The sequence below is a fragment of the Nannobrachium achirus genome (genome assembly GCF_963921795.1).
Source record: "Nannobrachium achirus genome assembly, chromosome: 17".
NCBI classification, from domain to species: domain Eukaryota; kingdom Metazoa; phylum Chordata; class Actinopteri; order Myctophiformes; family Myctophidae; genus Nannobrachium; species Nannobrachium achirus.
In genome coordinates, this window is record NC_137824.1 from 16,101,405 (window position 1) to 16,116,104 (window position 14,700).

The 14,700-nt window shown below is 41.8% G+C and overlaps 1 protein-coding gene across 2 annotated transcripts in view; it reads left to right on the top strand.

Annotated features, from left to right (window-relative positions):
• The window catches only part of gria3b (glutamate receptor, ionotropic, AMPA 3b), a gene marked incomplete at both ends in the record, with an annotated part of 253,229 nt that overhangs the window by 198,037 nt on the left and 40,492 nt on the right, over positions 1–14,700 (top strand). For both annotated transcript variants that reach the window (XM_080745968.1, XM_080745969.1), the window contains 2 exons: positions 1,829–2,035; positions 10,782–11,155. In XM_080745968.1, the coding sequence (XP_080602094.1) occupies positions 1,829–2,035; positions 10,782–11,155 (581 nt within the window). The remainder of the gene's footprint in view (positions 1–1,828; positions 2,036–10,781; positions 11,156–14,700) is intronic.

Genomic DNA, 14,700 nt, shown 5'->3' on the forward strand with positions numbered 1-14,700 from the left:
ATTTAGTCAACTAAAATTTAAACTTTTCAGACTAAAATATGACTAAAACTAAATTACCTTTTATTCTAAAGACCATGACTAAAACTAAATTCAAAATTCGCTGTCTAAAATCAACACTGGGGCTGCACCAGTGTTTTTGAAAATGCAGGAGAGTCCTATGGCACGTTCAGCTCTCCTCGTGTTAATTATTTTGACCTTATTCATGGAGTATTTCTATTTTATTATTTTATCCCCCAGCCCCACCCCTCCCTTTTTTTGTTCTGGATAGCAAATGATGGATCCTTTTTTAATTTTATTTTTTTGTTCTATTTATTTATTCTTTGGAATGATAACAGCCTTTCCCCGCGCATTGGTGCAATGTGCTTGAAACTAGCGTGGAGTATAAAAGAATGGGCACTTATCTGATCCCTGTGCTGTCACTGGCATTTACTTGTGAACTCCCTCCCCATCCCCATGTCCACCCCACTGAGAGCCTGCTACACACCCTGCCTACCGCACACAGCCAACCTACTCAAAGATACTCTGATAAAAGTAAAACGTACGAAAGTGTTTGCATCAATCAACTTATACTTAGAGTAGCAAAAGTAAAAGTAGTCATTATGCTCACTGTATGACTGTATCATGCGGTTGGACAATAATTATCGATCGTCATTTATACTTCTTCTATTAGGTAACAGTAGATCTACAAGCTGTGAGAGCTTATATTTGCTATTTTCAAAAGATTTTTATGAATGATCTAAATCTGCAAAGTATGTACTATGTAGTAACTTAGGCTGTCATATAAAAGCACAGTACGGTAGTTCCGAAAATTTACTTTACAGCAATGTCCAGTCACCGCTACAAACCTTTATTTTTTCCCCCACGTTTCAAGAGGCATGTTCCTCCACTCTGCCCCCACATGTTTTACCAAATACTCGCCCCTCCTCTGTGGGCATGCCAGGCGAGACCAGGGGGGCAGGGTAGACCTGGCGAGAGGGGGCAGGGTAGACCTGACAAGGGGGGGCAGGGGTAGGCAGGCCAGGCGAGAGGGGGCAGGAGGTTGTGTGCGCTAGGCTTGGTGTCTACTGGCCAGTCAGTGTGTTTCAGTGCATTTGTGGTGCATCATCTGTGCATGCATGTTTGTTTGCATGAATGTGGTTGTAGCAGCTTATTATTTATGGATGGGTGGGCGTGTGTGTGCGGGTGAGTGCGGTGCGTGTGTGTGCGCGCGTGCGTGTGTGTGCGCGTGCGTGCGTGTGTGTGTGTGTGTGTGCTTATATTACTGTATTTGTGAGGACCATACGTACCCAAAGAATATTCGAATTTGAGAAAATCTACATTGACAGGGGTAGCACAGTTTTCTGGACATGGAGAAATGGGTGTTTGTATGGTTAACATTAAATAATTTGATTACAATTAATTTACCCCCATTGATTCAGGATGGGGACACAAATGCCTTCGGGTCCCCATCTGGAATCAATGAGGGTAAATTTACTATAATCATTTTTTTGTCTTAGGAATGCGACAAAAACAATATATATATATATATTATTGAACTCAAGTCTCGTTGGTGTGAGTAATCAATAGGAAAAAAGTCATTTCGGGAGTGAACTACTCCTTTAAGGTTAAAAATGACCAAGGAATTTATAAAAAATCTTAAAATCGCTGTCCAAAAATATTGATGTCCTCATAAGTATAGTAATGCAAAGGTGCGTGCGTGTGTGCGTGCGTGTGTCTATGAGAGTGCGTCCGTACACTGTATGCAAAGGTGCGTGCGTGCAAGACGGGCGCCCCGCAAGGCACCAGGCGTGAATAAACCCAAATGAGTATGTTTTCGAACCCCATACAGGAAGCGCCTTATGTGATGTACAAGAAAAATCACTTGCAGCTGGGTGGCAATGACAGATACGAGGGCTACTGCGTCGATTTAGCATCTGAGATTGCCAAACATGTTGGAATTAAGTACAAACTGTCTATAGTAATGGATGGGAAGTACGGAGCCCGAGACCCCGAGACCAAGACATGGAACGGCATGGTCGGTGAACTGGTCTATGGGGTGAGTAACTGGGAGCCCTATCTCTGATTTCAACGATTACATGACAGTTTGCAAGGAACTTCAACATGAGAGGAGATCTCATTTTTCTGTCTCGAGGTCATCACCAACTCGCCCCCCGAGCGAGCTCACACAGACCCAGAACAGATCGGTTCAGCCTGGGAGTGAGTTTATCATGTCGTCGCCGTCTGCGCCCGAAACCTTGTATCTCCACGTTTCAACGTTTTATGATTATAAATAGAGGAAATAGCAAAGTCAAGCTCATGCTATTTACGCTATTTTTGAACAATTTCAAAAGTGAAAGTGTCTGTGGGGTTATATAAATATTTAACCAATACAAACAGGGCAGGAATTTCAGGGAGGCCATGAAGGCCATGGCCGTCGTTGCCCCTCAGTTTGGCTTTGTGCCCCTCAAAAAAATTGATTTCCCTGAGGCCACAGTGGCCTTAATGCCCCAGCTGACTGTACCACTTTCTCCATCCAGTGACTTAGATTGGTGCAGGGGCTGAGCATGGATCAGATTGTAAATACCATAATTTATTTTCTTTACTGCAGCTTGCCTAAAATCATCCTTAACCCTCAAATACAATTAATTATTTCAATGGACTTTTTTTTTTCTTCCTTTTCTTTCATGGCCTTCCTGCCCTGGCATTTGGCCTTTGTGCCCTCAAAAAATGAATACAAAGTGTTAACAAGAGCTTATGACTAAACTAAACAACATTGGATCCATTTTAACATGGGTTATTCATTTATTTTCTCTCCCCAATTTTGTGAAAAGTATTAGTACTTTTTGGGACATACAAGGTTTTCCGCGCGACGGCAACGAAATATAATGCACATTGTCCACTGGGCTTTGCATAGTGGGAGTTGGTGCTAATCCTGAGCTGGAGAAAATGAAATCATTTCTCAGTGCTGTTCATTGCAATTAATCCTTCACTTGTGCTTAGCTACAAATTGCATCAGGCTTTTCACGGTCAAAACCAGAGGTGGGTATGTAAACACAATGTGACCATGTGGCAAACACAACTGTAATCACTTTGATGAATGAAAAATTATATGCCTTTGAAGTGATTGTGTAATTATGCTCATTGTTTGATGTCTATGATGGATATGCGGCCTTGTAAATTCACAGCTGAGAAAATCTGCCTTAAAATCAACAGCTAAATGGTGGGTTGCGGTTTTCTGAGAGCAACAAGATCCATATGGGGCCGTGCGCTCCATAAAGCTGGTGTGGTGCTGTTCGCATTAGCGGAGAGGGCCAGTGGTTTGGAAGAGAAGTAACTGTTTGATTTTTTTCTTTAAGTAACACAAGTACGCGGTTACAAGTAAAAGTACTGTATTCAGAGTTGAATTTGAGTTAAAGTAATGGCATATGGACTATAAAATAGGGCTTAATCGGTTCTACACTGCAGTCGCTTGTAAATGAGATCGATTTGCCCTGGAGATGCGGTGTAGAAGTATAAAGTATCGTACTTTAAGTACGGTACTCAAGTAAGTCGTTTTTGGTGTTTTTTTCGTAAATCAATTGCCCTACTTGATCCTATCACAGCGTCACACAAAAGTAGTAGATAGCAAGCTCAGCTTGTAGATCTGCTACTTATGCTTTTATTTTGATTTAATCCTGATACTAAAAGTTTTGGTTTTTTGGACATATGAGGTTTCCAACTGAAGGAGACTAAAGGCTCATGCATACTCAGGTGAAGTGAAAGCTCTTCACTTTTTTTTAGTTGATAAGCTATCACCTTTTTAGGTGATAAGATCACTTTTTTTGCAAATGCATGAGCGTTCCGCGCTCTCTTCATCTGTTCCATTTCCCCGCTATCAGCCACAGAGATTGCCTTGTTGCATCTGCTATCGTGACCAAATTATCCTCCAAATTGGAAGTCCACTCCTCGCAGATGGAAAACAAAAGGTCCATCTACCTGTCAACCCCCCCCCCCCCCCCCCCCCCCCCACCCCCACCCTATCTGGGTACGGTGCAGTGGTGGACTGTAGTGATTAAGTACATTTACTCCAAAGTATCTGTACTTTACTTGAATTATTTGTAATTTTAGATCACTACATGTCATAGACAAATGCGTTTGCCTCCACTACATTTCTAGGAAGGAAGACGTACCCTGATAGTGCCCCGTTTTAAATGTGTGAGCTTGTATACATTATCTGCTATTTTCTCTATTGTTTATATTGTTTTGAAAAATCCCTGGAAAATCTTTAGTATCAAGTTTTAATACATCAATGCATTGATAATAAAACTGAAATGTACTTGTACTTCTGAATACTTAGGTTGTTTTAAAACATGTACTTTGAATACTTGAGTCAAGTTGAGTGTTTTTGAACGCAAAGTAGTCTCAAGTACAAATTTGACAGGGCAACTTTGACTCATATTTGACCAGGAGTGGAGTATAAAACAGGGCTTAATTAATTAATGTATTTTTTGTTATAATGATCTAAATTTACAAAGCAACTTGTAACTAAAGTTGTCAAATAATTGTAATGGAGTAAAAAGTGGAATATTTGCGTCTGAGATGTAGTGGAGTAGAAGTTAAGTATTGAAATAATTCTCATGCTGTACTCAACTAAAGTAACAGGACCACAAAAGTATACCTAAATACAGTACTTGAGTAAATGTACTTGCAGTATAGTTACTTTCCACCACTGCCTGTACCCTTCAGCCCCCGTCAAGTCTTTCTGCACCTGCAGTTTTTACGGCAGGTGCGCCAGGCCTGCTAACGATCATGCACTCGTCGACCTTTCTGACCAGTAAATTAATTTGATCTTAGTTGTCTTTTTAAAAGGTTTTCGGCCCCCGAGGCGTGCGCTTGTTTTATGTGTTTTGTTTTCCCTTCAAACACTGATTGACTGCTGCTGGCCTGTCGAGGATTATTAAACGGTTATATATCCCCACGTCGACGACGGGGCCGCGCTGTCACGTTATATCAGGCGTGTTTGCGTTTCACTGGGGTTTGACCTTGTAAGGGGAACACGCGCTCTCCGGGTGCGTCGCCTTAAAAAAACAGGCGCGATTCCCTAATTTATGTGCCGTTTCGAAGACAATGCCGAGCAGACAGTACAAATAAGTGTCCTTCATACAAAACCGCAAGGCTTTGAAGCAGCGGCGGTTATTTAATTAATCGCACACACTCTCTAGCTGCAGAAACACTGTCTGAGGTGATTAATTATTTTCGTCTGTCTTTTACAAAGAACGGTTGTGAACGTAAAAAAAAAAGGGAAAAAAGGAAAAGAAAAAGTGCTCGCCGCCACCTCAGAGCGTTTTTGGTCGAATGCCACGATTTCGGAGCAGGAAAACAAAAAAATGGGGAGGGGGGAGGGTAGACGGACAGGAGGGGTGTTGGGCGAAGAGAAACAGCTTGGAAGATAAAACATAATGCAAATGCCAGAACTGGTTTCTCTTCAGGGGATGAGGGGGGGTGGGGGGGATTTGGGGGGGGGGGGGGGGGGGGGGGCTGATGAATGGCATGCGAGCTGGAATGCCATAGAGAGCCTGGGGTTGCCATGTTCCTCATCACAGACACACTCGCTGAACAGTGTGTGACTTTAAATCATTTAGACCGGGAATTATTTTATACTTTAGCTATTGAAAAATAACAGATCTACAAGCTCACAGTGCGGCACCGACTGCGAGCTTGTAGATCTGCTATTTTTGAAAAGTTGTGAAAATATATATTTTTTAAGCGAACTTTTGTAACTCAGATTTTGCTTTTGGGGTTCCCTGGAACTAAATATTTTGAGATGGGGGGTCCGTGGCCAAATAAATATAATTTTGGGGGTCCTTCACATGAAAAGGTTTGAGCACCACTGACATAGAAAATAGGTTTTTCAAAAAACCTTAGAAGGATTTAGAAGACACTTATAGAATCAGGTCAACATATTCAAAGACTTACACAAATTTTCATGATTTCTCAAAAATAGCAGATCTACAAGCTCGCAGCGCGGCACTCGGTGCCGTGCTGTGAGCTTGTATATCTGCTATTTTTAATAGTTAAAGCATAAATACTGCGTAATAATGCGGTCTTTCCCGGTCTTAATAGGTTAAATCAAAGCCATTTGTCGTTGGACACGGAACTGACGGAATGCATTGTACATCACGCGGAGAAGTAGGAGATGATTAGCAGTATCACTCAACGATCTGAATTAGAGTTTTGTTGTCAAAGCAATATTTTGTTTTTACTCTGTCTTTTTTATGGAGAGTGTCGTGTTAATTACCTTTCATTCACTACTTAGCAGTTTTTTAGGCAGTTGTTTAGTGCAGCCGTTCCCGACATGTGGGCTGAAACTAGATATTGCTAGTCTGGGCCTCCAAATAATTGCCATTCTTTTTCATATGTTCATATTACATTAATATTCTTAACTCATATAGTGCCAATCCCGAGAAGACTCGTGAAAAATACTCGAGTATCACATGGTGCCAATCCCGAGTATACTCGTGAAAAGTAATATATACTGTAACAGCGGATACATTACCGAGAACAATGGCCGGAGGTCCGGAGACGAAATCCGTCGCTGATTTCGCATCATCACGGCTCCACGAGCACAAAATAGTCCCATCCATAACATTGAGGTGGACGGGGGATCTCATCTTTAATGTCCATTATCTCAAAACTACACTTTAGAAGCTAGGATGGAGGCAGATGCTCGCTTATGTTACACATGTATAAAAGCTCCCGGTCCGCCATTACACAACTCCACGTGGACAACGATCGGTTCCGGCGCAGGATGCGATGACGTCAGACCGGAAGTGTTTGCGCTGTGGACTTCTGGCCTTCAAAATAAGATAACGGGGGTGATGCCAACCTGAGACTGGCATCGTGGACTTTATAATCCGTTATTTCATGGGCACTAAATGAGTTAAAAGCTTCGTGATTTTACATGTTCTTCTTTAAAGGTCTTATGACATCAAAAAAATATATATTTTTTTGTGCCTTTTTTCATGTTTCCTGACCTCAATTAACTCATTGAGTGCCTATCCCGAATTAGTTCGGGATATATGATCGTATCACAGGGTGCCTATCCCGAACAAGTTCGGGATATAAAAAAAAAAAAAAAAAAAAAAAAAAAATTTTTTTTGAAAACATTTTTTTATTTTTTTTTTTTTTTTTTGGACCCCATCAAATCTGGTGAACATGATTTCAATCGCGATTTTGCATGTTCCACCCCCATACAACCCCATCTAACATACAGGGCAGCCATTTTTGTTTACATTACATGTAAAACATAAGGGCGATTATCTCAAGAATGCCTGAACGGATTTCCAATCGGATTTTTTTGTTTGAAAGCTGTGAACAAACTGCACAAATCCACTCCAATGCAATCCAGGATTGCATTGGATTTTTCAGAGCTCATTCTTCTCTGTTTTTTTCCCATGCATGAGGTGTGCAAGGTTTAATCATGGCTAAGTTGACGAAAATAAGGCTTCTAAAATGCTTGGTAGCCAATAGCTAACTTCAAGCTAACTTCATCCTCTTCCTGTACATGCAGTCATGCACAAAGGAAAGTGTTCAGGCAAGTCATGGCTGCAGGGCTTCTGCATATACCAGCATATCTCTATGGGATTTTCTCTGGCCACTGGGCGCCCTCTAGTGGTGAAAGGGGTGGCACTAAATGAGTTAACACCTAAAAAAACCTGAACATTCAACATTCAGTGGTTTTTCTGTAATCTGTAGGTTTTTTTTTTTATAATTGGGCTCAGAAAAGTGAGTTAATTTGCCTCTGGACGTACGCATCATCATCCAGGCGAGGATGTGGTTGTAGGGGAGGGTGTATCACCTTTGATGTTACTTTCCACTGTAAATGGTAAATGGTAAATGGTGCATTTATATAGCGCTTTTATCCAAAGCACTTTACAGAGATAGTGCATTGCATTACATTCACCCATTCACGCACACATTCACGCTCGGATTTGAACTGGGAACCCTTCGGGAACCCTTCGTGCTCTAATAACGGTTTCTCTACCCCTGAGCTATGCCGCCCCACACTGTGTTTGTATCGTTCCAATGCACCATCTATCAGTTCAGTTGTTGCGTTCACCCTCACCTTCAACCACATCCTCCCCTGGATGATGATGCGTATGTCCATGATGATGCATATTGATGATGCGTATTTACCCCTATTATTCAAAAAAAAAATGTTGAATGTTCTGTTTTTTTGGGTGTAATTGAGGTCAGGAAAAAAGCCACAAAAAAAAGATTTATATTTTTTTGATGTCATAAGACCTTCAAAACCTTATGACAAATGGCTTTGCAAAATCATCCCTATGAATGGGAACTTAAAGTATACTACGCTATTGATTGAAGCCAGAACACAATTGATTGCTTGATCATACAAGTAGGCCTAATGGGCCCACCCATCTTACCACTTAAAAAGGTTCCAGAAAAGGATTGGAACCGCTGAATTAGAATGTTGTTGTCGAGGCACTTGTTTTTATTCATTTTTTAGGGAGAGGGTTATTAATTACTTTTCTTTCATTAGCTATTCTCGTGCACTTGTTTAGAGGGTTTTGGTTTAATAGATTTTTAGCCAGTGCTATATTCCATTATCTGTGCGCCGCCGTTGGTTTCTTCAAAAAAATCTCCCGGAGTCGTTCCGCTCATTATCCCAAACACAATGGTATTTTGGAAATAAATAGCGGGATCCATTTGTGAGGCAAAACTTGCAAACATGACACCTTGTTGAATTCCTTCCAAGCTGCTTCTCTGGATTTATCTAAATATATGTGTCATTCAGACAACCCCCGCAGGCTGTTCCTCATCTCGGCTGTCTCTCATCATGAAGAATGTGTTTATATTTCCGTCCGTCTCAATCTCTCATTTGCTAGTCAGTGTTGTGTGACTTCCAGTATCCCCACATAATGATATTATAACACTTTTCTACCCTACGATTCCATCCTACCGTTCTCACGTCTCTAGGTTTCAGCTTCGCGTCAGAAGGACCGAGGCCTAGGTGGTCTGTTTGGGTTGAAAAACATGTAGTCGTTTAGGGCTGTCACGGTTATTACATTTTACATGACGATTAATCGTCACTCAAATCATTGCGATTAATGATTTAATTGTTTCTGTTGTTGACAATTACATTCCTGTTTGGCCTGTTAGGCCTTGAAGTTGCGCGTGGAAGATATGGAAGATACTTACACATTTGACAACTTTCTACTTAAAAAAGAACATTGATAGTGGAAATATCCAATCTACAAGCTCACAACGCGTCGCGGCGCATTGTGAGCTTGTAGAGCTGCTATTTCCACTATTTTTGAAAATGTTTGAAAATATGAGCATTTTTGAACATTTCAACGATTATGACAAAATAATTGCGATTATGTCAAATAATCGCGATGAGACGATTATGTAATAATTTTGACAGCCCTAATGTCGTTGCTGTCTGGAAGAAACCTTGTATCTCCGTTACCTCAAGTTTTCGCTCTTTTTGAAAGCGTGTCTGTGGGTTTTATAGATGCGTAAGCAATGAAAAGTATTAACGAGCTTGTGATCCATTGGAACACAGTTTTCTTCCATTTACTGAAAAGTAAAGTAACAGTTTTGGACATGCAAGGTTTCCACACGACAGCGGCGATGTATTTGAGACATTTTCGAAGCAGCATGTTTGTTTACATCTCAGATGAAAGTCTTAAAGGTAGGGTAAGTGATTTCACTTTAAGTTTCAGTTTTAGTTTTCATGTTGGTGACAGGTGGGGCCTTCCTCCAATCATGATCAAGTGGGGGCGGGCCTTGGTACGCGTAAGGCCCGCCCACTCTATCCTGAGTGGAGGAACACTTGTCATCCAACAAACTGCATTTCTTTTCTCCTCACAAGGGATAAGGTCCAAATATGGACCAAACAATCTATAGTAACTGGCACTATCAGAACATAGACCCATTTTGTTATTATTTGAATGAAATTAAATCACTTACCCTACTTTTAATGAAAAGTCTAATATTAATAATAACAATTCCTCCAGAATCTTGTAGGAGACACGGCGGGATTCTGGCTGCAGTCGTCCACATATTTAGAACAGTGGTTCTCAAAGTGGTTTCCGAGGACCCCCAGGGGCCCTTGCGGGGGTTCCAGGGGGTCCCCCAGTAACATTACTATACGTTAGAGCAGTGTTTCTCAAAGTGGATTCCAGGGACTCTGTGTTTTCCTTTTAGAAGGGTCTAAATGGACCCATACAAGTCTGTAACTCTGACAGTGTACAAATGGACTGTTAGAGTTAAAGAGGCGGTGCCATAGTTTTGTACTTTTTCTTGTTTTCTTGTGTCGAAGAGGTTGTCAGTACTTCATTAGACCCCCTAGTCTGGTTGTTATGAGCAATTATGTATTCCCTTTGTATTTGGGGTTTCTTCCTGGAGGCTGACACCTTGTGGGTCAAAAGTGCCGATCCAAAAACAGTGACTAAATGACATCATATAATCATCCCCATCCCCTTTCACCATTCACCCAACACTGTGGGTGTGGCTAACTTCAGCTGGGTCACCACCCACCTGACAACCAGGCATACTTAATGAACTGTTGGAAGAAATCTTCCTCCTAGTATAATCATAATACCTGATAATCATGTTTTAGGGGGAAAAAATCATGGCACTGCATCTTTAAGGGGAAACCTTGAAGTTTAGGAGTTTGAGAAACACTGCGTTAGAGAACCACTGTTTCTAGAATGTCCCCGGTTTTGTCTGACAGCGTTGCCGGTGCATGGAACTAACGCTGCGCTGTATACCGTGTTCCTCCCCCTGTTTCCCACTAGAGAGCAGACATAGCTGTCGCGCCTCTCACCATAACGCTGGTCAGAGAGGAGGTGATAGACTTTTCCAAGCCCTTTATGAGTCTGGGCATCTCCATTATGATAAAGAAACCCCAAAAGTCCAAGCCGGGGGTGTTCTCCTTCCTGGACCCGCTGGCCTATGAGATCTGGATGTGTATAGTGTTTGCCTATATTGGCGTGAGCGTGGTGCTGTTCCTGGTGAGCCGCTTCTCGCCGTACGAGTGGAACCTGGACGAGCAGGACGAGACCAAGGACCCCCAGACGCCGCCCGACCCGCCCAACGACTTCGGCATCTTCAACTCGCTGTGGTTCTCGCTGGGCGCCTTCATGCAGCAGGGCTGCGACATCTCGCCAAGGTGGGTCGTCTGTTCTGGAGCAGGGCGGGGTGACGACATGTCAGAATTATTGGCACATCGCAGGTTTACACAAGTAAAAAAAGTGGGTGAAAATAGTTTTCATGCATCTTCTATTGTATTATTTCCATAGAATAAAAGAAAGGGAAGAAAGGGGGGAGGTAAGAGATCAATCAAAGAAAACAAATAATCTGGGGTAGGCAGCATAGGCACGGGTGCCAACATTGGCACAGTATACTGGGTTGGCTTAACAAAATTATCGAAACAAAGCGGATAAAAGTGCCAAACTTCTTTTGAGGCCTCTTTAGGACCTAACGATGGATTTTAGCCTTGGGTACCAAACTTTATTTTGGTACCCACATCCTACTTAAAGCAGATTTTTTTCTGGGTATTTTCCTCCTGTATAGAAAGTCGATGGGAGCCCAACTTGATTTCTATGGGTAATTTTCAAAATAGTTTGGTACCCAAGGCTAAAATCCATTGTTGGGTCCTAAAGAAGCCTAAAAAAAAAGTTTGACGCTTTTATCCGCTTCGTTTCGATAATGTCAAAAACCAGGGTTAAGCCACCACATTACAGGGGAGGGTGATCACTGGCACACTGGCATAAGTGTGAGAAAGTGGTTTTACTTTTTTGTAAAAGAATAATAAAAATTAGTCAGTGAAATTAAGTCCCCTCACATAATATTCAAATTACATCCTGCACTTCATTCTACATTCATTCAAACTCCTGACTCTGACTGTGGAGGGAGTCTGAAAGATAGGTGTCTAATGATCATACATCCTGGTGTGAAAGAAAATATTTCAAAGTTAATGTTGATATGGCACACTTGACCATCAAGAAAATGAAAACTTGCCAATGCTTGTCAAAAGGTTTGCAGACCCCATATCTACATGTTTACACAGTACCTGAGATGAGATATACCGGTGCATGAGCATAGCAGCACATGTATACTGTGCATGATATACTATGGACGTTAGTTAAGGTGCTAGAAAACACAAAAGTCAGTGTGTTGTACATGGGATTAACCCATTCAGAACGGGTACACATTTTGTGTATCATTATTTTATGTTTTAACTATTGAAAAATAGCAGATATACAAGCTCACAGCGCGGCACCGAGTGCCGCGCTGCGAGCTTGTAGATCTGCTATTTTTTTTAAATCGTGAAAATTAGAATTTTGACCCGATTCTATAAGTGTCTTTTGAATCCTAAGATTTTTTGAAAAATCCGTGTTTCTATGTCAGCAATCTGGCTCGCCATCGTCAAAGAAAAGGTCCTTTTCACTTAACTGGAGCTCAGTTAGTCTGTTCTTGAGAGACTACTATGTCAGTGGTTCTCAAACCTTTTCATGTGAAGGACCCCCAAAATGATATGTATTTGGCCACGGACCCCATCTCAAAATATTTAGTTCCAGGGACCCCCCAGAAGCAAGATTTGAGATACAAACGTTCGCTTTGAAGATACATATATTCAAAGATTTGCACACATTTTCCCGACTTTTTCAAAAATAGCAGATCTACAAGCTCGCAGCGCGGCACTCAGTGCCGCGCTGTGAGCTTGTATATCTGCTATTTTTTAATAGTTAAAGCATCCACAAATTTTAGGCCTAAATGGGTTAAGGTGCAGCACATATCTACACTACATAAAGTTAGGCCTACAATGACACTGGTATAATCTGCAAGTACTGTAGGTCCACGAGGAAGAGCGAATGTCAATATTATATGAAATAGAAAGTTATGAATAACCGTTATACCCATGGGCCTCTCTGTCCCTGGGTTTAACGGGCCCTACACTGGCCTATCTGACCGACTTCAGGTCTGGCAACGCACTCCCTAGGTCCTCTGTGACAGTGGTTCTCAAACTTTTACATTTCACCGTCTCCCCTTTCGCTCTTGACAGAATACAAATGGAACCATTTGTACACTGTCAGAGTTACAGACTTGCGTGGATCAATTTATAGACCCCTCTAAAGGAACCCCGAGAGTCCCTGGAATCCACTTTGAGAATCCACTTTCTGCGATACACACGCCGAGTTCAGGGTCGATCGGTCAGACGGGCCGTGATTTATCCTTAGCAACGTATTGCAACTGTTTTGTTGCGTCGCAAATCATCGGCCGCGGACTGGGCTTTACGATCAAACAGATGTTAGATCAGCTGTTTTTCGCCCATTAGATCAACGTTCGCCCATTTTTGCCAAATGTTCTTCGGCGCGTGCCAGATATTTGTCTACTCATGCCCGTTTTTTGACGTGCCCAGATAGAACGCTAGGGTTCAATTAGATGAGCGGTAGACGTTTGATCTATCAAGGGCAGGGTCTTCAACGTTTTCAGGCCAAAGGACCCCTTAGTTGAGAGAGAGATGATCATCCCCATATGGGCTGTGAACTAGGGCATTCACGAATAGCGATTTTTAGTATTCGAATTATTCGACCTCAAAGTATTCGAATAGTCGAATATTCGACAGGACTGGCCAAACTGGCCAAACGGTCAGATATTAAGTAAGCAAGAGGCGAACATTGTGAAAATAGCCGATCTACATGCGTTGCGAGGCGTTGTGAGCATGTAGATCTGCTATTTTCACAATATTTATCTGCGGAACCGAGTCACATTAAATGTAATACCTACAATTCCAAGTGCTTGTCAGGGTGGGGGTCCCCAATTCAAATATGTTTATTTTGGGGGTCACAGCCTAAAAAGGTTTGAGAAGCCCTGGTATAGAGCATTAACAAATTCATCCACCAGGGGCAGTGACAACTCATTCTTATGACTTCCTAAGTGAAAAAAAAAAAAAAAAAAAAAAAGCGAATATTCGACTTCGGTGAACAACGTCGAATAGTGACTTTGATTTTCGAATATTCGGTGAATGCCCTACTGTGAACCCATATGGTTCCTAACCCCAATCGAGACGTCACTGATTGGTCCAGGTCCTGACCGTGCTTGCTTGTAGATCTGCTATTTTTAGCAAAAGTTCTCAGAATATGGACACTAGGGTTCAAGTGGATAAAAAAGGAGAAAAAGGTTTCTATCACACAAAGATTCGGAGGCCCCCCTGTAGTAACTTTGAGGACCCCCTAGAAGACCCCTGCTGTAAACGTTCCAGATTACAGCAGGTCTGAAGTGCTAGCAATAGGAGAGGGAGCCACTTCACAGTTACACATGGTAAATATTGTTTACTAAACAATATTATCAAGGGGAATTACAAACTCTTGTGGTAAACAATGAACGCACCCCTGGAGGGGACAGGGAAGCCGGACAGCAGAGAAAAACATCAACATTAAATCTGCTTCTCTCTCTTTTCTTTTTTTTTTTTTTTTTAAATCTATCTTCCAAATGGTCAATCTTCTAAATGGCTTTTTTTGCTGTCTTCATACTTTATACTTTGCTGATTGGGAGCAGCCCCATATCCCATTAATTGCGTCCATTATGTTAAATTGAGTCGGGCGGTTTTAATTGGCTTTGACAGTTTGTATACTAAGCTTGCCGTGACTAAAATGGTTTTATCAATAATGTCTTCGGGCTATGACCTGGGTTCCTCTGCAGGCCATGAAC